This window comes from Mustela nigripes, chromosome 9 (genome assembly GCF_022355385.1).
Source record: "Mustela nigripes isolate SB6536 chromosome 9, MUSNIG.SB6536, whole genome shotgun sequence".
Taxonomy (NCBI): Eukaryota; Metazoa; Chordata; class Mammalia; order Carnivora; family Mustelidae; genus Mustela; species Mustela nigripes.
In genome coordinates, this window is record NC_081565.1 from 53,032,608 (window position 1) to 53,055,100 (window position 22,493).

Genomic DNA, 22,493 nt, shown 5'->3' on the forward strand with positions numbered 1-22,493 from the left:
AATTCACATGCCTTAATATCATAACAAATAACAATATAACAATATAAAACCTACCAATAACATAAAAAACCTACCATTCAGAGGTTTTTAGTATATTCATCATCACGATTAATGATTTTTTAGATCATAGAACACTTCCATTATCCCCCAAAAGAAATAAAATACTCATTAGCAGACATTCTTATCCCTTTCTTCCTCAACCCTTGGCAGCTAGTAACCTATTTTTTTTGTCTCCACAGGTTTATTTATTCTGACGTTGCAGAATCATATAAATAGAGCCTATGAGCTTTTGTAACTTCTATTTAACATAATGTTTTTCTTTAGCAATGTTTTCAAGGTTCATCTATATTGTAACATGAGTCAGTACTATGCCATTCCTTGTTATTGCCAAATACTCTATTGTATGGACATAGCACATTTATTTAATCTGTTCATCAGTTGATGGATGTTTGGGTCACTTCCACTACTTTTTAAAAAAATATTTATTTATTTATTTATTTATTTGTCAGAGAAAGAGCACAAGCAGGGAGAGCAGCAGGCAGAGGGAGAAGCAGCCTCCCTGCTGAGCAGGGAACCCCATGCAGGACTTGATCCCAGAGTTCTGGGATCATGGCCTGAGCTGAAGGCAGGTGTTTAACTGACTGAGCCACCCAGGCATCCTGTCCTTTCACTTTTGACTGTGAACATTCATGTATATGTTTTTGTATGGATATGTACCTTCATTTGTCTTGGGTCTGTATCTAGGAGTAGAATTGCTGGGTCATATAATAACCCTATGTTTAACATTTTGAGGAACTGCTAAACTGTTTTCCAAAGTAGTAGCATCAGTTTACATTCCTACCAGTAATGTATGAGAGTTCCAGTTTCTTTGCATCCTCACCAAAGTTTGTTACTGTCTATCTTTTTATGATAGTCATCCTAGTAGGTGTAAGATAGTATCTCATTGTGATTTTTATTTCATTTCCCTAATAGCTAATAGTGTTGAGCATCTTTTCATGAGTTCATTGACTATTTGTCTATGTCCTGACATCCATCTTCTTTGGAAAAATGTCTACTCAAATCTTTTGCCAATTTTTTAATTGGGAGTAATTTTATCATTGAGTTGTAAGAGTTCTTAATGTGTTTGGGATACTAGACCCTCCTTTATCAGGTATCTGATTTGTAAATATTTTCTCCACTTCTGTGGGCTGTTGTTTTACTTGCTCAATAGTATCATTTGCAGTCCCAAATTTTTAATTTTCATGAGATCTAAATTACCTTTTGTTTTGTTTTATTTTGTTTTGGTCACTTGTGCTTTTGGTGTCTTGCCTAGAAATCATTGCCTTACTCAAAGTCACAGAGATTTACTTGTGTTTTCTTCTAACAGTTTTTCTAGTTTAGCTCTCACGTTTAGGTCTATTATCAATTTTGAGTTAATTTTTGTATGTAGTGTGAGGTAGGGATCAAACTTCTTTTTATTGTCTGTAGCTTTTGAGTTGTCTCTGCACTATTTATTGAAAAGACCACTCTTTCCTCATTGAAAGTTTCTGTGCTCTTGATGAGAATCAGTTGCTTGTAAATGTACGAGTTCATTTCTGGACTCTTCTATTAGATTAATCTATGTGTCTGTTCTATGCCAGTTTCACACTGTCTTGATTACTATAGTTTTATAGTAAATTTTGAAAATGAAAAATGTGAATCTCCAACTTTGTTCAAGATTGTTTTGGCTATTCTGAGTCTCTTGCATTTTCATGTGAATGCTGTGTAGGTTTTTGAAAAGTAGTTTTATATAAGTTTTTCTTCATCTAGGATTTATTTTGGTTCTTGTCTTGAGGTCGATATCTAAATATAATTTTCCCCAAGTAATGAACCATGTTCTCATACAGTGTATTAAATGATATATGCTATCCTCACTGATGTCTAAATGAGATCCTTATCAAATACTTAAGTATTTAAATATGAATTTTTACCCAATTAAGAGGACAGTCTTACTTCATAAAACAGTTTAATTTCACCCAATTGCACTGACTAATGAACTCTTGGTGATATTAATACCTTGGAAATTAAAAAAGATTATGTGTGTTTTGAAACAGCTTAATCATAAGAAAGATTTACTTTCTCTCTCCCTTTTTTTCCCTGCTTCTTCCAGGAATGAAGTTGGTGTATGTGCATGATGACTCAGAGAGCCTTGCTGATGACTTTACAGTCCAGTTGTCAGATGGGAAACATAAGATATTAAAAACCATTTCAGTGGAGGTCACCCCAGTTAATGATGAGAAACCAATGCTGAACAAGTAAGCTCCCTGAAAAGAGTCCCTTTCAGATGTTCTAGAAAATTTTGTGGTCTGGAAGACTAGGTGCAAATGTCATGTGTGTCTTCCAGGGAGAAACAAGACTTTGACGGCTCTTGTCTATCGACTCGTCCCACCTACTCATAGAACTTTTAGTTCAAATGTTCATGTAACATCTCCCTAGTTATTTGATTTTCCTCTGAAAGTTCTAGTTAGAGGTAAATAATTAAGAATGACTGAGCCTATTGTATGGAATGAAGAGTGTCCTAGGTATTTAAACACCTGTACACACACATACACACACACACATACACACACCCCAAAGTGCAATAGATTATGTATAGACTTAACTAACATGTGATAATATTAACAGTAGACAGTCCTCCCCGTGGATTCGATCAAACTTTTAACCTGGAGTGGCTGAGTTTAACTTATAAATGCCATCGCTTTTGTCATCTACGTATTTCATGATCCACCAGTCCTCTATGTTCCATCAGGGTCAATACTCTTTTCCCACCTGGTATCAAAATGATCACTTAAGTGATCGTTTAAAAATTCTGAGCTGATTAATTGCAAACCATCTCGGTGACTCCCTCTGTAACTGATCAGTGTGATCATAGAGTAAAGCGTCTTGGTCAGATACATTTCTACAGCTCCAGCCATGGCTCGTATTACTGGCCACCACACACAGCTGGACCAGGGCAAAACTTGAGGAGGCCCATCTGTCTGGTGCTGGATGCGGAGAAGTGTCTGCTTCTTTTGATGATCGTTTTTTGGAGAATTGCATCTCAGACATCAGTTCCACTAAAAATCCGCAGCAGAATTTTCAGTTTTCTGGGATCTAGCTGGACTGTTGGACTGGGATGACCCTGATTTACAAAAATGAAAATAGGAAGGGTATTGTGATAATTAGGAACCCCCCCTTTTTTTTAAATTTTAAAGATTTTGTTTATTTATTTGACAGAGAAAGAGATCACAACTAGGCAGAGAGGCAGGCAGAGAGAGAGGGAAGCAGGATTCCTGCTAAGCAGAGAGCCCGATGCGGGTCTCAATCCCAGGACCCTGGGATCATAACCTGAGCCGAAGGCAGAGATTTAACTGACTGAGCCACCCAGGCACCCAGGAACCCCCTTTCTAATGACCTCACTGTATCTAAGAGAATGGGAGGGAGGGGCAAACGGGCGTTTATTAACAGACACTGTATTGGATCTTTTAATGGACATTTCCTTAAATCCTCACCACAGTTATGGGAAGTAGGTATTATCCTTGCTCGCAAAATTGAGACCAGACAGGTCAAATAACAAGGTGTCACTCAACTCTGATTTCCTGTTTCGTGATGCATTCTTTTTTTTTTTAACTAACATATAATGTATTATTTGCTTCAGGAGTATAGGTCTATGAATCATCAGTCTTACACAATTCACAGCACTCACCATAGCACATACCCTCCCCAATGTACATCACACCCAGCCAACCCATCCCTCCCAACCTCCTCTACTCCAGTGACCCTCAGTTTGTTTCCTGAGATTAAGAGTCTCTTGTGGTTTGTCTCCCTCTCTGGTTTCATCTTGTTTCATTTTTCCCTCCCTTCCTCTATGATCCTCTGTCTTGTTTCTCAGCTTCCTCATATCAGTGAGATTGTATGATAATTGTCTTTCTCAGATTGACTTATTTCACTCAGCATAATACCTTTGAGTTCTATCCACGTCATCTCGAATGGCAAGATTTTTTTGATGGCTGCATAATATTCCATTGTATATATTTACCACATCTTCTTTATCCATTCATTTATCGATGGACATCTAGGCTCTTTGCATAATTTGGCTCTTGTGGACATTTCTCCTATAAATATTGGGGTGCACATGTCCCTTTGGATCACTACATTTGTAACTTTAAGGAAAATACCCAGTGGTGCAATTATTGGGTCATAGGGTAGCTCTATTTTCAACTTTTTGAGGAATCTCCATCCTGTTTTCCAGATTGGCCGCAGCAGCTTGCATTCCCACCAACAGTGTAAGAGGGTTCCCCTTTCTCCACATCCTTATCAACACCTGTCGTTTCCTGAAAAATATGGACCGGTTCATGAATTTGCATGTCCTCCTTGTGCAGGAGCCATGCTAATCTTCTCTGTATCGTTTCCATTTTAGCATAAGTGCTGCTGAAGTGAGCACTGTCAACCTCTTTGTAAGTGGGGATAGTAATAGTATCCTTTTCATAGGGTGGTTGCAAGGATTAAATGAATTAAAATATGTAAAAGTATTTGAAAGATTGGCTAGTACACAGGAAGTGCTCCTAGGTGCTAGTTATTATCATTATTAGGAGCTATTCTCACCCTAAAACCACGAAGATGACCCAGTTCCTCATTTATTTCAGTGCCAATCTATTTAGAAGAATAGTTTGTGCTTTGTCCATTTCTGCCCAATCTCTCCCACTTTATTAAAGCTGCTCACTTAAAAGTTACCCTTGGCCTTCCTATTGAATTGAATGGCTCGTCTTTCCTTGCTGGACCTTATTAGAGCATTTGCCTCCATTTCTTTGGAATACCTTCTAGATGCTATAGTAGATGCTTCCAGAGTTCTGGGCCACGCTCCCTCAGCCCCCTGCTCCGTGATTGTAGTTGCTCTCGTGGTGGGACACATCAGGCTCACTGTCAGGGTCACATTACCAGTGCCATGGTTCATCACTGCATTTGCCATGTTGCTCAGGGCTTTCTGTGAAGCAGCATTGGCTCATTTGGCCCATTTGATCCAGACACAGCAAAAACACTCTGACAGTAGCTCTCAACCTATGGGAGCTAGTGCAGAAGTAAATGTCCCACACTCCCACCCTTCAGAAGCACAATTTTTTAAAAAAAAAGATTTTTTTTATTTATTTGAGAGGGAGAGAGAGAAATAGGGAGATAGAGAATGGGCAAAGAGGAGAGGGAGAAGCAGACTCCCCAGGAGCCTATAATGCAGGGCTCGACCCTGGGATCATGACCGGAGCTGAAGGCAGATGCTTAACCAACTGAGCCACCCAGGTGCCCCAGAAGCACAATTTTTTTTTTTAATAATTTGGGGGTTTGTTTGTTTATTTATTTATTTATTTATTTATAAAAAGATTTTGTTTATTTGCCAGAGAGAGAGCACCAACAGAGGAAATGACAAGCAGAGGGAGAGAAAGAAGCAGGCTCCCGTTGAGCAGAGAGCCCGATGTGGGACTCGATCCCAGGACCCTGGGACCATGAACTGAACCAAAGGCAGAGGCATAACCCTCTGAGCCACCCAGGTGCCCCCCCCACCAGAAGCACAATTTGAAGCATATTCTCTATGGTTCTTCAAAGGATCCCCAGAAGCCCTGAGTCCATAGCCATAAACACCTTTCATTGCCTTACTCCTCCTGCTCTGTCTCGCTCCTCATTCCTCTCTCTTGTTTCCTGGAATCACTTCCCAAATAAATCACCTGCACCATGGTCCTTGTCTCATGGTCCCTTTTGGGGTAACACAGACTATGACATACTGCCCTCTCCTTTGTCCCCTCTGATATCTAATTCTGGTAACTTTCTCCTACGAGCTTATTATCTTCTTCATCACATGGGCTTCCTTCCTGTTTTGATTAATCTATTAATGGTACCACTCACCTCCAGAATCAACCAGTCAGCTGATTCATTAGCCTTCAAGAGGAATGGGATTCATATCTTCCAGGAAAGAGGTGGGCAAAAATCACCTCCTTCTGCCAGGGAAGATGTCAGCTCTGGAGAGGCAAAAGAGTCACCAAGTACAAGAGGTTAGAAGTGAGGTGTCTGGGCTCTGGCTTGTCAGCAGAGAGCCTGGAAGCTACTAGAACACCAGTTGATGCTACTGAAATGTCCTTTATCTGCATCCCAAGGAAACTTCATCGGTTTTTATGGGAAACCAAGCAGTCAGGTTGGACAGCTTTTGGCCTTGTGTGGTGACCCAAACTGAAAGCTAGAAACAAAGGTGGAAAGAAATCCCTTCCTCACTTGGGTGAGACAGAGGAAATGGCCGTATTGGCTGGGAGAGGAGTAGAGGACAGTAGCAGTATTTATAGCAAAAGCAGCAGCTGCTCATCCCTGCCGTGTCTTCAGGGGCTAACCTGGCAGGTGTGGCACTTGGAAAAAACAATCGCTGTGAAGGGAACGCTGTCTACCCGGAATGTTATCAGGGAAAGGGAGGGTAATGTAGGGGGCCATGGATGGCCTAAGTGTCACCGAACTCGTAACAATGCTCGTAACAGTGCTTCAAGAAGGTACCAGAACCTGGGGGACTAAGCCAGTCTGTCTCTTTAAGTAAGTTTTTATCTGTAAAATTTGAGTGATACTGTCTTGCTCACTTATGTCATGGAGCTGTTGTTGTAGCAAGTGAAATATTGGAAATAAAACCGTTCTATAAAATAAATTACAACAGAAGATGGTGAAGTGCAATGCATAGAAACAAGCAGAAGTCTTTAATTACTTCACACCATGTTCCCTGTGACTGCCTAGTTGCCTTTTAGGGCTTTGACGTGTAAAGTGAAATGAGAGCCTGTTTCACGAGCCCGACTCATCATTTTCGGTACCTTGGATAGGGAACAGCATTCCCTAGCTGTTGAAGATTGCGAACTGTGAACTGTGATAGTCCTTGTGAATGCACCCTGCAGAAGCGATGCCTTCTATTTTCCTATCAACCTAGACATCTTCCTTTCTACAGGAAGGCTGAAATTACCATGAAAATGGGTGAAACGCGTATTATTTCTAGTGCCGTGCTTTCAGCCATAGATGAAGATTCACCCAGGGAGAAGATTTACTATTTGTTCGAAAGGCTTCCCCAAAACGGGCAGCTTCAACTTAAGGTTGGTGGTCTTTTTACTGTTCTTTTTCAAAACTAATGTAGCAGGTATACATTTTCTTAGTACACAGATTTCTATAACTGAAGCTATTCTCTAATAACCATATTTTGCCCAGAGGTAGAAAATTTAATTTTCTTAGTTTGGGGTGAACTTACATCATGCTAAATTTTCTTACTCGACTCAGGGCAAATTCAAACACTATCAAGATTCTTCATTATTTCGCCTCCACTGGGATCATACCTAAATTTTGGGAGAGTTGAGTGGCTGGGGTAAAGCAAGTTGTCTAATTGCTGATGAGAACCATGCATCCTTTGAGATATCTTCATCCTTCCCAGATTTAAAAAAAAAAAAATTTAAATAGAGGTTATAGAGCACTTATTGTGGATATTAACAAACTGATGCTGAAGTTTGTATGGAGAAGCAAAATTCACAATATAGTGAACAAACAGGAAAACAGAGTTAGAGGAATGGGACTATCTGGCTTTAGGACTCACTATAAAGCTGCATTAATTCAGGTAGTCTGGATCTGATGAAGGAACAGATGAATAGATCAATGAAATAGAATAGAAAACCCAGAAGTAGACCCTCATGAAAATACAGTCCACAGATCTTTGGCAAAGGAGCAAAGGCAATACAATGGAGAAAAGATAGTCTTTTAACAAATGGTGCTCACCGATCTGATTCAGACTGTGCTTGATGCCCAAGGAGGAGCCCAACTCACATGATAGATCAGTCGCTTGAAAAGGTCCCATGAGTAATCCATCAAAATGTTTGTTTGAATGATGGATGACGTCTAGCAACAACCACTGCCAGCCATCCCCAATGCGATTATTTGACTGAATGCTTAACTTTTAGTATAATGTCAGCACAGTCCTAGAAGAGCAGTGAGGATTCATTCTGCGTGGAACAGCTTGATTATCTTAGATCGTAGGCACCATAGAGAATCGGAGTGAAGAGCAATCATGATTTAAATTGAGGTACAGCTGTGTCCTTATTTCATTTCAAAGAGTAATGAAGCAGAAATGCAGTGAGAGCTCACGCATTTGGGTAGCATGGGAAGTGAAGGGTTTGGGGTATGTGGAAATGCAGATGGGTCCAGCTTCCCGGTATGACACCACATCATTCTTTCCCAGCTCCTTTGGGCTTTGCCAAGTCTCTCCAAGACCAGGGACTGGGACTCTAGGACTCCTGGACTTTCCCAAGGGTTCTTGTGTTCTTGTTGATTTTCTGTAGTTTGCACCACCTTGAGTCTGACTCTTATTTTCTTCCTCTTTGGAGGCTTGCAAATGATTTTGTCAAGACAGAGCCAGCATTTGGGAGTGTAAATGGAGAATTGCATGGAGATGGGAGACAGGAAAAGCTATCTTTTTCTGTATTTACTTTCTCAGAAAGATGACAAACAAAGAAAGTTAAATAGAAGGCAAGTCATCCGGTTTGAAACCTGAAAGAGTCTGTTTTAAAAACTAAATCTGGAAATAGGTTTAGGATGGAAACACATAATGACCTTAAATATTACAACATAACTAACTTTCACCCAGTGAGCCCTGGGGCAGAACATACCTCTGTACAAACATCAGATGAACAGATATATTAAAGAAGAGGAAACTTTATCAAAGAGGATGTAAAGAGAAGTGGTAACACAGTGGTGGTGGGGTGGGGTGGGGCGGTGAGGCATTTTTGCCAGGAGCTGGGGGTCTATAGAATAATGTGTCAAAGGAAAAAAAAAAAATCCAAGGATTTAAATTTCTATTTTAGTCTCTTAAACCAGACAAGGAAAAGTACAGGATTATATTGTACAAAAAATTTGTAAGATGACATTTTTCTTTAATTTTGTCAAATGACTTTCATGAGCTATTCTTGGGGCAAGTTATGTATCTTCAGAGAATAACAAGAAAATTAGTATAAATCAGATATAGATTTATTAATATTGTGTTTTGAATACTCTCAGTTGTCAGTTCCCCCTAGCATAAGAACCTCTTTTAATTGAGGATACCACAATTTCTGCACTGAGTTCAGTACAGAATATGTGCTTAACTGATGTTAGCATGTTTTTTAGGAGATATTGATAAAAAAATAATATATGATATTTGCAGTTATGTTTCTTTGCTGACTCGATATAAACAGAATGATCAGGATCTTGTTAATTTTCTCTGGGCTTCAATAAAGCTGGGAAATGTACTGGGAGTAAATACATCCATCTTATTTTTGTTTTATCTAATTCAGATAAGTCCAGTGATAAACCAGTTTGAAAAAATAGGTTTGATTAATTGTATGATGATAGGAACTAAAAATAAAAAAAAAAGGAACCTTCAAATGAAACATATTTAATTTTTAAAGAATCAATTTCAGGAGCTCGATTACCCACCTGCTCTCATTAATTGGAATATCTAATCAGCTGTGATTACTCATGATAAATACCTTGGAAGTAGCGCCACTGTTGAATTGCCACCAGACTGTCACAAATCTTTTGGTTGAAGGTAGTTTTCTCCCAAGGTCTTCATTTGTTTTAATGTATTTCTTTGAAAGGAAAAAAAAATAAGATAAAATGGCAAAATAATAAATTGAATCTGGAGTTTCCCTGAAATATTATTTCTCTTGGAGGCTTACAGGGAGTATAGGAAATATCAATGAACCTAACTTGTAAAGAGGGGTGCCTGGGTGGCTCAGTGGGTTAAGCCACTGCCTTTGGCTCAGGTCATGATCTCAGGGTCCTAGGATCGAGTCCCGCGTCAGGCTTTCTGCTCAGCGGGGAGCCTGCTTCCCCCTCTCTCTCTGCCTGCGCCTCTGCCTACTTGTGATCTCTCTCTGTCAAATAAATAAATAAAACCTTAAAAAAAAAAAAAAACCAACATAACTTGTTAAGAAAAAAACATGGGTGGCTGACTAACTCTGGCACCTTTCAGGTAGGGAGGGACTGGGTCCCTGTCTACCCCGGCATGAAGTGCACTCAGGAGGAGGTGGACCTGAACTTGCTGAGATACACGCACACCGGAGCGATGGATTCCCAGAATCGAGACACCTTTACCTTCTACCTCTGGGATGGTGACAACAGATCACCAGCACTGGACTGTCACATAACCATCAAGGATATGGGAAAAGGTAAAAACATCTCTCTCAATATTTATTGGGACCAAGTTTTAGAACCAGAAGTGAGCTGCTGTAAACACTCAAAGGTTTTCAACTAAATCCTCCTCCATTCATTCATTCCTTCCTTCCTTCCTTCCTTCCTTCCTTCCTTCCTTCCTTCCCCCTCTCCTCTCTCTACCTCCCTCTCTTTTTTCTTTTTATTTTTTTAAAAGATTTTATTTATTTATTTGACAGACAGAGATCAGAAGTAGGCAGAGAGAGAGAGAGGAGGAAGCAGGATCCCCGCAGAGCGGAGAGCCCGATGCGGGGCTCGATCCCAGGACCCTGGGATCATCCTGAGCCGAAGGCAGAGGCTTTAACCCACTGAGCCACCCAGGCGCCCCTACCTCCCTCTCTTTTTGACTTTCTTTCTTCTATCCCTTGTACCTGAAATTCCATCTCTTATGATTTGCCCCCCTGACTCCTCACCTGCCCTGCCTGGGAGCTCTGAGGCTCGTGAGAGTAGCCCATCAATTTGTCGTTTTTAGAATTTCGAGAGCCTATTGTAAATCCAGCCTTGCCCACAACATGGCAGCCTGGGCTGCTTTAAGAGTCAGGGTTTTCTGTTACAAGTAACATTTTACCAAATCAATACGAAAACTCTAATTTTCTCTTCAGGAAGAGAGTTGTTACTTGAAAAACAAAGTCTCAGGGGAAAAACATTTCCAATATAATTACAAAAAGAAATAAAAACATATTTTAAAATTTAGAGCTCAAAAAAGGAACTTTGTCATTGAAAAGTTTAGACTGTTGCTCATTTTCACTGTGAAAGTGTTAATACCAGCTCTTTCAGGGGAGAACACGAGGAGATACTAAGCTGCTCTTGCATGAAGCAGACCCATTCGTGTAATGGGACTCAGCAGCATCTAAGCGGGAGAAGGAGGAGGGTGAAAAAATACTGGGAAGAAAACTCAATAAGGCAAAGTGTAAGCTTTAATGTTATGCAACTCTCACCACCCCAAAGCATTGCTTAGAGTTTATGTGAGGAAGGCACAATTCATTTCTTGTACATCTGCACCATCCCAGAGTCTCTATATTCTTAGGACCAAGCATATTCTTGGATCTTTGATACATTTTTGATTGACAGAATGCTTCCCTTTTTGCCTTGCTGCCAGGAAGCTCAGAGGACGGCGATCTTACATCACCTGTATGATCGAGATCCAGCAGTCCTGAATTTTTCTCTTTTCAGTTGCCGTCAGCTTGATTGATTTTGAGATGTTTATTTGGGGTTCTAAAATAACATATTTTATTAGTTTGTTTCCCAGTTGTAAAATATGTTCCTTGAAGATGGCCAATAAGTGACCCTTAGAGAAGCTAGATATGACTGTATGCATTTCTTTCTTTCCATAAAGTAAAGGCTACTACGTTCATCATCAGTGCATGTTCAAGCAAAATGTAATGCAAGTCCTGTGTCGTGGAGATGGCTAATGTGTTAGGACAGACTGCTCTTGGCTGAGATGGCTAATGTGTTAGGACAGACTGCCCTTGGCTAAGCACTGTGCATTCACGGGGTAGGGGAGGGGGGAGTTCTGCTCTACACAACCATCTGGGGATTTTTTCCAACTAGAGGATCCTTCCTGACTGAAGGCCTTGGAGACTCTCCGGAAGTGAAACACGGAGGAAAATGAGAGGATGCCTAGCCCGGGCTTGGAGGCACCTGTCTTCTGCACCTTCCAGTGTCTGAATGCCACATTAGGGGAGTCTGAGCAGTGGAAACTCTAGTGGTGCGCCCAGGAAATGAGGCTGGTGAGCGCCTGGCCATTTTCTGCTGGAACTGACCTGTGATTCTTGTCCGAAAGGATTCATGAAACTTATATCAAACAGATATTTTAACCTACTAGCCTTTTTAGAAGTTCCAGATTCCTTTTCTTTGCTCCTTTTTACATCATGGTGTGTTTTACATCTATAGAGTGTTGTATTTTTTTTTTTAACTTAGTGTGAATTTTCTCAGGTTGTAGCATAACTTGAGAACTGTCATTGTTCATCTCTGAATAAAACTACACTGAATATTTAAACTAAACCGCAACCCTAACATCGAGCATCTAGATTGCCTCCATTTGAGAGCGATTATAAATAACATCGGGCCTTCCATTGTTCTGTGGCTTGTGATTTGCACAGTGGCAAAAATGATATGAGTTATCTTTGAGAGAAGCTTAAAGCGACTTCATCTAACAGTTGACCTTGAACCGTACTCTGCTGTCGCTGTGCTGAAAAACTGCGTTGAGAGAAAGCCCAGCTGCTCTTCCTCTCCTCAGATCCATCTTCTGCTCCTGCTGAAACATTCTGTAGGTGGTTTTTATGTCCTGGGCTTTGTTCATCTTAACTCCCAGGAGGCAAGCCCCATCTGGGGCTCAGGTTTTGATTTAAAGTTAAGATGCTCTCTGATTCTCCATTGCACCTAAGTTAGATAGCATTTTGAGTTAAAAGCACCAATAATCTACCAAAAAGACCAACTTAATCATCTGAAACAGAGTTTCTCAGTCTTAAGATTACTGACATTTTGGGACAGATAAATCTTTGTTGTAATAGACTTTTTTTTTTTTAAGATTTTATTTGTTTGACACAGAGAAACACAGCGAGAGAGGGAACACAGTAGAGGGAATGGGAGAGGGAGAAGCAGGCTTCCCACCGAGCAGGGAGTCTGATGTGGGGCTCCATCCCAGGACCCTGGGATGATGACCCGAACTGAAGGCAAATGCTTAACGATTGAGCCACCCAGGCATCCTGTAATGGATTTTCTTATGCATTATAGAATGTTTGGAAGCATCTCTGGCCTCTACCTATTAGATGACTGTAGGAACCCCCAGTTATGACCACCAAAAATGTCTACAGACATTACCAAATATGCCCCGGGGACCAAAGTTGCCACTCATTGAGAACTACTGGTCTCATTGTACTTCCTTGATATTTTATTTTTTTTGTTCCTCATCAGACCTAACATCTTTTTAAATTTTATTGACAATTTGTATTTTTAAATTTGGAAATGGCATTTACTTCACACATATTTCTAGTGTTCAAGTTTGTGCTCTGAAGTCAGATGGTTAGATTACAAATTCTAGCTCCATCCTGTATTTTATTATTTTTTAAAGATTATTTGCTTGCTTATTTATTTTTTTATTTATTTGACAGAGAGAGAGAGAGGGAGAGAGGGCAAGCACAAGTAGGGGAAAGGGCAGAAGGAGAGGGAGAAGGAAACGGCCCTCTGAGCAGGGAGCCTGATGTGGGGCTTGATCCTGGGACTCCAGGACCATGACTTGAGCCAAAGACAGACGCTTAACCAACTGAACCACCCCTAGCTTCACCTTTGATTAATTGAATCATCATTAGCAAGTTAGATACATTTTTCTGTATCTTAGTTTCCTCATTTATAACCTGGGAGATTATATATAGCCTACCTCATAGTTAGTGTGAAGTTTTAAGAGCCTTACCCCTGTGCCTGACATAAATTAGAAGCTCAATATTGGAGTTATGATTTTTTTAAGCAAATAAAGTGAACAAAATTGAATTATCATCCTTAGTTTGTAAAACTGCATCATTTGTCCACATGTGGCCCACATCTCCTCATTTATGCATTTCATACACGCATTCATTTATTCTCTTTTAAATACGTAATACACAACTGTGCAATCACAAGGACTGGAATACTGACCGTAATGCACATCTGCCCATGGGCTTCTCCCATCCTGCCTTGAGAGCCATCATCCTGAATTCCGTGTTCATATTCTTACTGTGGTTTATGGTCTTCTGGGACTTGCTCATGCAAGGGACAAATGGTAACAAGCTACCTCTGTGTTCCATGTGCCTCTAGTTCACTCATTTCGCTACTGTTTACAATACAGTAGTACCATTAGATCGGAGCTCACTTACATATTTACTTTTTGAAAAGGCATTTGGGTTAGCATTTTCAATGAGGACAGGGCTGCTGTGGCCATTCTGGTCCCATCCCCTGGGGGCCAGTGTGTGCTTCTCTCCAGCACACAGCTGGAGTGAAGTCGCTGGGTCACGACCAATGTGAATATCCTACTCTTTACAGCATGTTGCTGATCATATACCCATTTATATCCCTACCAGCGGTATCCTCTTCAACACTTGGTGTCATCAGAATTTTAAATTTTTGCAAATCAGAGAGTCACAACCTGGTTATAACTTCTTGTGATCTTGATTTGTATTTCCACGGTGATTGATGAGCTTGAGCATTTTTTTGTATCTCTGTTGGCCGTATGTGTTTCTCCTGCTGTGTCTTATCTGCTCCAGTCTTTTGCCTGATTCTTTTTTAACCGTAATTCTATCAATCTTTCTAAACCATAGTGGTTTTGATTTTTACAGTTTGGCCTTTGGCTTTTTACCTTTACCTTGGACTTTTTTTTTTTTTTAATTTGGGTCTTGACCGCAAGCTCTTCTGCTGTGCAGGTGATATTGTCATCCTTGTGAAACCACTGGTGGTGTCTAAAGGTGACCGGGGTTTCTTGACGACCACCAGTCTCCTTGCTGTGGATGGAACAGACAAACCTGAGGAACTGCTCTATGTCATCACCTCCCCTCCACGGTTTGGCCAGGTCGAGTATGTCCGCTATCCTGGAGTCCCCATCACAAGCTTCAGCCAGATGGACATAGCAGGACAGACAGTCTGCTATGTGCATAAGAGCAAGGCAGCTGTCTCCCGTGACACCTTCAGGTGAGCCCCAAGGAAACTTTTCAGAACCCTTTCCCTGGATTCATGCTTAGACAGACCAAAGGTGGCAGAAAATGAGTTCTTTTCCAACTCTTTTATAGCAATGGTCTTCTGCTGCCTAGGTGTATGAAAGGTGGAAGTGTACGATTAATTGGACAATAGCAAAGCAAGAAATTAGAGCCTGTTGTTTAAAAAAAAAGCACATCTAAATGCCAGCTACTCTAGGAGAGGAACTAAACACCTTTGAGTCCCAGCTAAGGAGAAACTAAGTGAATTTTCTGCTTTTATGGGGTATCTTTTTCTATCTGAGGAAAGGCATTTAGTGGTAAACATTTAGCACAAGCAGACATGGCTTTTTGATATGATGTGTTCCAGGATCTATATCATAAATCATATTGTTATCAAGTGTCCCCATAGAAACATGTTATAACTGGGGGCTGTATACCTATTTAAGAATTCTATAACAAATAAATCATTGGGATGAATTACAATCTGGTGAAAAAACAAAGATACGACATTAATGAAAGTCCACATTCATTTAAAATACTGAAATCTATTTCTAGTCACAAGATTAGAAGGAAGACAAACTCTAGAGGAGCAATCACTTAGCAGTCCCCAGAGCTGCCTGGTCTCAAGGTCCTTGATAGAAATCCAGATCTCCAAGGCTGGGATGAAACTCTAGAAATCTTGAGGTACCTGAGAGGCTAAATTGGTTGACCATCCAACTCTGATTTTGGCTCGGGTCATGATCTTAGCTTCCTGAGATCTAGCCTCGAATTGGGCTCCACACTGGGCATGGAGCCTGCTTAAGATTCTCTCTCTCCTTCTGCCCCTCCCTGTCACCCACACCTGCCTCTCCCCACATAGCCCACCCAAGCACTCACTCTCTCTCTTTCTCTCTCTGTCTGTGTCAACAAATAAAAAATGAACCTAGAAATCTTGATTAGACTAGCCTTTGGGGGAATCATTGTACCTATGCAGTCTTGAGTTTTACCAATTAACATGGAGGCCCTGAGACCATTGGTTAATTTGCCATACTTGAAGAGCTTCTGACCCCCAGTACAGTTTTCACTATGTCAGAATACAGCTTCCAGTATGGTGCCTGGCTTACTCAGTCAATAAAACATGCAACTCTTGATCTCAGGGTTGTGAGTTTGAGCCCCACAATGGCTGTAGAGTTTCCTTAAAAAAAAAAAAAAAAAAAAAACTTTTAAAAATACAATCTTTAAAAGAGCACTATAAATTAATGTAAATGTAGCACTTATCACTATCATATATTTTCTCTCTCTAAATTCTGTATGTTTGCTATGAGAGACATTGTTTAAATGTCAGTAAAGATGATTTTGCATGCCTTCTTGGAATTACGACTTGGAAAGATGGCTAAGATAATTAACTGTTAAAAAATTGGGGGAAATTTGAACTTGTATTTTCTCTTTTTTTCTCTTGACAACATGTCCTTAATAAGTAGATAATCATTTGGTTGATCAATATCCAAATAATAATTTAATGTTTGAGTGTTGCTAAGCATTAACTAAAATGTCAGATGTGGGGATTCCTTTTCATGCTGGTTCTTTCACTCTAGAAGGGGTAGAGTTGTAGACATTACACTCTCTACCACTGTGTGTAGACTGTGTAGACACAGTCTTGGGGTCAGTTACCACCTTCATTACTTACCACTCTGTGGTCAAATCACACTTCCTCCTGTGCTCTTGTGTCCTCTTTGTGAAAGGAAATGATGTTTATAGGACTTGTTTTGCAGGGGTGATGGGAGATATAAATGGGTTTATGCATGTAAAGTACTTAGAAAAATATGTGGCACATAAGAAGAATGAAATAAGTATTAGCTGCTCTTATTACTACTATTATTATTAATACTCTTGTTCTTATCATTGTTTATTATGTTCTTTCCTTGGCCCCCTTTTTCTGACAGTGTTTACAGTACCAAGATTAATCTTGGAGGAAAGAAATTACAAAGAAGAGTGATGATTGTTCTTTCTTCCCTTGTTACTTATGGAGGTTGGGTGCTTCTTGGCTTAATCAATGTATATCAGATTTAGGGCTTTTAATTTTACACCCATTTCTGGAACTGCTTACTCCTGTCCATTCCCACTTTCCCCCGTCAGTGCCCATGGAAGAGTCTGTGGAAAACGTTAATAACCATTTGGAGAAAACAGTGACCTCGCCAATGAATAAATATAGATGTTCGGAAATCAAGCTTAGATATTAATCAGGTGGTGTTGAGGAGTAGAGAATGAATTACAAAATTTCTGTATGTGAGGATTGAAGATACTCTAAAAATTTCCTAATCCACATCCATAGAAAGTCATACAAGATGACATTTTAGAAATCATTTATTCTAGGAATTTTAAATTTTATTTATTTATTATCGTTTTAGAGGGGGAGGGGCAGAGGGACAGGGAGAGAGAGAATCTTAACAAGGCTCCATGCCCAGTGCAGAGCCCGATGGTGGGCTTGACCCCACGACCCTGAGATCATGACGTGAGCCGAAACCAACAGTCAGATGCTTAACTGACTGAGCCACCCAGGTGCCCCCAAAATTTTTTAAATATTTAGATCTTGAAGAGATTTACTGGGAAGATTGATAAAAATACATTCTTGACTCTCACTCCAGAGAGATGACTCTGCTAAATCCAGTCTTGGGCCAGAAATCTGTATTTTTCAAAGCTCTCCAGAAGATTCTGAGGCAGTCAGGACTAGCAATCACTGGTCTGGTCCAGTCCATTGTTCCAAGAACATTCTATGGAGCTTTGAGGATTTACAAAAGCCATCTTGGGGCCTCCCGGAAACAGAACATGAAGGAATTGAATTGGTGAGGCTCTGGGACCCTCATCCCAGTTTACTGATAAAGCTTTCGGGTTTTTTTTTTTAGGTTTAATTGTTGTTTTTATGTTTTGTTTTGTTTTTATTGTTTTTAGTTTGTTTTGTACGCTGGGCTCCTGGGCAAGATTTTCTTTTAGCAGAAAGCCTGTGGCTCTGTTTCTCAGAGTGAGTAATTTGGGCTAATAGTTACACAAAGATGCAAAATGACCTGGGTTGGTACAGGGAGAATGCAATAAGTGACAGGGAATCCAGAGTAAGAAACTACTCCCTCCTTATTGTTTCAAGAAAGAAATCTCAGGGGCGCCTGGGTGGCTCAGTGGATTAAGCCGCTGCCTTCGGCTCAGGTCATGATCTCAGTGTCCTGGGATCGAGCCCCGCATCGGGCTCTTTGCTCAGCAGGAGCCTGCTTCTCTCTCTCTCTCTGCCTGACTCTCCGCCTACTTGTGATTTCTCTCTCTGTCAAATAAATGAATAAAATCTTTAAAAAAAAAAAAAAGAAAGAAATCTCAGGCTGGGGCTCCTTTGGTTTCAACAGCTCTTCAATATTAACTGCTTTCCTTTTTAGCAGACAATACTGTCCTTGGGTTCCAAGCCATTGGACCACAATACCTAGCAAGAATTAAAAACATCGTTTTCTTGCATTTATTTCTGCAGTATTTATGGGATTAAGTTTTTAGTAGTAAATATTTTCAGCTCTTCTAGTTAAAAGATTTTCTCTTAAATACATTTGTTTAACTACAAGAGTGAGTTGATCTAAAGCAAAATAGTAATAAGAGTATAGGTGGTAGAAGAATATGGCAAAAATTATGAAGATGTTGTTTGAATTTAGGAAACAGGGGTGAAAAGACACTGATTTAGTCCAATCCCTTCATTTACGCAGAGGAAAGCTAGTATTGCTTGAATACCTGTGATGTGTCAGGCAGTGTGCTAGACTTTTTTTGTCGATCATTTTCCTTAAGCCCTACGCCACTACCTTGAGAGAGATGATTTGGTCCCATTTTATGCATGAGAAAACCAAGAGGCACAGAAAGTCATCTACATTGATGTCACTGAGTATCAGCCAAACTGTGGAGAAGATCTCATTTTTAAGAGACTTTTTTCTATTGTACCAAGAATTCATGGAGAAAATGCACCTGTGGGAAGAAACCTCAATGTGTCATTCTGATGTTTGGCCAGAAGTCTGACATATTTATAGTGGAGGAGCCTAACATCTGCCCCAGACCCATGTTTTAATCTTGTCATTTCACTCTCCCACTCGTGGGCTGCCGTGTTGTTTGTCAGGTGGATCTAACCCAAAGCTGAGCGCCGGTCTTAATGAAAGTGTGCAATCGTGGTGCTTTTAAAAATTAAATAGATGCAACCAGTCTAATCACCTCAATTTATGTCGCTTGCTGTTAAATCTGGCAAGGAATTTGGCTGGGTAGGAGAGATAAATTCTGTGGCAGAGAATGTTTTCCCCTTTCTCTTTTTAATGTAAGATATGGCAGCATTAATTAAACGGGGGAGCTTAATGGTCAGATTTTACCTTCTGCAAAAATATTTTGTGAATCATAAATTTCTCCTGCATTGTTTGGTGCTGCCGGCCTGGAAGAAGGATTTGGCAGCACATTCGAGGACAGATGACACCAAGTGATTAGCAAGCTGACTTCAGCGGCTGGCAGCCGGGGACTAAAAGAACATGCTAATGTCCTCCATTTTGACATGCTGGCTGGACTTTTTTTTTTTTTTTTCCTGAGGAACTGGCTCTATTTATGATTCCATTTTTATCTTTTAAATGCCATGACAGATGGCAGATTCTTCAGCCAATTCTCTTGCCAGGAAACGCAGAAAGCCTGAATGCACCACCATAATGGTGAAATCAGACCAGGCAGGCACCCCAGACGAATCTGAGAGCCATTCCCCCAATTTCATGAGGACAGTGGTCAATCCTGGTGGTGTCTCTTTTCAGGGAGGCTAACTGGGGGAAATGAAACAAAAATGGATCCACAGAAGAAGCTGCCCCCTTGATACCACCAGCTTCTTAACCTTGGAATGGACGCCATCGTCGCAATGGCACTGTTGTTTCAAAACTTGAAAATTGATCTGGAAGGCTTCTTCAGGGGCGGTGGGGGAGAGCATTTGGAGGATCATCTGGTCAACCTTGGCGGACGCGAACAGCACTGACCTTGGTGCCCTTGTTCTGCTAGGCTTGTTTTGACTGGGAAGGCAACCATGACCGTTCACCCTGTCTCCCACCGATAATATGACTAGTTTCCATTGTTACTCGTGAAAGTGGAAGGAGGTGTTTGATCTGGTCACGTTTAGAAATTTCATCCTTTTCACCACTGGTTTATTAGCTTTCGGTCAGCACAGACAGCTGCCTCGGTGTCCCAGCTGGGAACACTGGCCTCAGTAAACATATTTCTTACTCCTGTATGGTCCCTGGCTTCCCTTGCCCTCAGTGCCATCTGTCTGATGGCAGGCTGCCGATTTCCGACGTGGTCAGCTCCCCATCATCAGGCAGGGAGGAGTCTGAGACGGACAGCCTGAATCTGAAGACAGCTTCAGTGTCCTCACGCAGGTCATGCATTGGTAGATAATTACGGCCATCCTGAGGCCGAGCTTCAAGGTGTTTTCAGAACTCAGTCTCCATTGGGGAAAGTCAGAATGCGCCCCCGTGACTCACTCAAGCCCCCTTGACACTCCTTACCTCTGATCCGTCTCACCCCTCCTTTCCCTTTTTTCTCCACCCATATTTGACATGCTTTTAATGGGGTACACATTCCTTAATTTCTCTGATTAATACTAATGCTAAAAATGCATGTCCTTGGGGCGCCTGGGTGGCTCAGTGGATTAAGCCGCTGCCTCCCGCTCAGGTCATGATCTCAGGGTCCTGGGATCAAGTCAGCAGGGAGCCTGCTTCCCGCACCCCCTCTGCCTACTTGTGATCTCTCTCTGTCAAATAAATAAATGAAATCTTTAAAAAAAAAAAAATGCATGTCCTTTGGCTTAAATTTGTGCTAAACTATAAACAGCTGATTTAAAAACTTTCCACAATAGCACATTGTGAGATAGGGATCTGATAGTCTGATAAGGAGTAGAGAGCCACTTTATTTGAATGGGAGGCGTGAAGCATGTTTCTGGAGGGGTGAAGTGGAGAAAAGAGAAACTGGAGACACTGAGAGAATGCCTCGTCTCCTTTTTATTTTTTTCCTTTGGGTTAGATGATGGGCTCCAGCGAAGGAGGGCTAAAAAAGTAACAGGAAAACAACGGAATAAAAGCATAATTCCACGAAAAGCTCTCCCTAAGAAATCATTTTCTTTTTTCTTCTTCTTTTTTTTTTTTTTAGATCATGATTTTCATCTTAAAAATGCATAACACTTGACATTTGAAATTGCCAAAGGGACTAATAAGTACAAAGATGAAGAACACACAGATATTTTTCTGGGTGTGTTTCCTTTTGCTTTTTCAAAAATAACTAATTTTGTAAACACTCATGATACAGCAAGAAAATTGTCCTATTTGCTTAGAACCGACTTAGTAAACATTTAGTTTTACAAAAGAACAGCTGATTGTTTTGTTTTAAGGAAACTGTGATTTTGCTCAGTGTGCAGTTCTAAAGCTAGAATCTTTATCCAGACTGTAAAAATAATGCTATGGAGAGAAAAAAGAAAAACAGGTTAAATTCTTTACAAGTCAAGTTGTGTGAAATGTCAAAAATTTGCTTTATTTGTAAAATTCCACTTAGTGCGTTCACTTAGCAGAAAGGAATAGATTGGTTTTTCTTTGTATGACATGGTATTTTCCTTGTAGGCAGTCTTATCAACTAGATAATTAGAAAGCTCAAACATTTTAGCTTAGCCTTCAAAGTAAAATCTGTGCTCGGCCAAACTCCTGTTCCTTTCCTTTCTGTCCAGCTGCTCCCTTCTCTGAGCCCTCTGCCTCAGGCAGGCTGGTTGACTGTTTGTGCTCCTACAACCTGGTTTCAGGTTGTCTCCTGTACAAAGGCAAAGCAATCAACCCTTTAACCCTGAAGGACAAGACACATTTTACAAAGAATAAAGAACTTGTCAGTCAAATTTGTCAGATTAGCAAAATAAATATAAACCTCGTATCTTCTCTAGTTAAAAAAAAAAAAATCCAAAGAAAATTCTTAAGTAACTCCAGGTTATATTCTACTAAAACATTTTTTTTTTTTTTTTTTACATCTGTGGAATATAAGAGTGTCTCCATGAGTATTTCTAGCAACCACAGTACATGGAGAAAAACTAACAGATAGAACTCCAGGATTATTTCGAAGTACACCTCTTTGGTCTATGGTGAATTCATCAACTCCACTGAGAGCAGTGATTGGCTAACTTCTTGGAGTTCCCATACTCTCAGTTGCCCTTCAAGTCAAATATACACATGGACACGTTCTAAAGATCATTTTGATTGGTTTTCCTGTTGCCCTTGGCAGCGGTGGGTGGACTGTGATTTAGCGATCAATGAAATCAAAAGCACATTATGGTATCACAAATCCAGGGGCGTGTGAGAGATTTTATATACCTTGAGTTGATATCGTTTGAACTTTCTCTCTAGCATTCTGTGGTGGTGCTCAGGTACCACAAGTCTGTCTTTGTGGTTTGTTAAACTGGCCTGTATTAAAAACCCTTTAAGAGCAGGAGGTGTGGGATCCGGAATCCTAGTTCCATTCCCAGCTTTGTCTCCTCTGCCTTATGATCTCCCACTACATCTGTACCTTTCTGATATATATTTTTTCTTTAAATTAGGTAAG

The 22,493-nt window shown here is 40.5% G+C and overlaps 1 protein-coding gene and 1 non-coding gene across 3 annotated transcripts in view; one reads left to right on the plus strand and one right to left on the minus strand.

Annotated features, from left to right (window-relative positions):
• The window catches only part of LOC132024720 (FRAS1-related extracellular matrix protein 1-like), a 101,271-nt gene that overhangs the window by 33,074 nt on the left and 45,704 nt on the right, over positions 1-22,493 (plus strand). For both annotated transcript variants that reach the window (XM_059411611.1, XM_059411613.1), the window contains exons 11-14: positions 2,129-2,273; positions 6,959-7,100; positions 10,001-10,196; positions 14,634-14,898. In XM_059411611.1, the coding sequence (XP_059267594.1) occupies positions 2,129-2,273; positions 6,959-7,100; positions 10,001-10,196; positions 14,634-14,898 (748 nt within the window). The remainder of the gene's footprint in view (positions 1-2,128; positions 2,274-6,958; positions 7,101-10,000; positions 10,197-14,633; positions 14,899-22,493) is intronic.
• Positions 4,335-4,441, minus strand: LOC132025212 (U6 spliceosomal RNA). Its single transcript, XR_009406477.1, has one exon. It is a non-coding gene; the product is annotated as a U6 spliceosomal RNA (small nuclear RNA).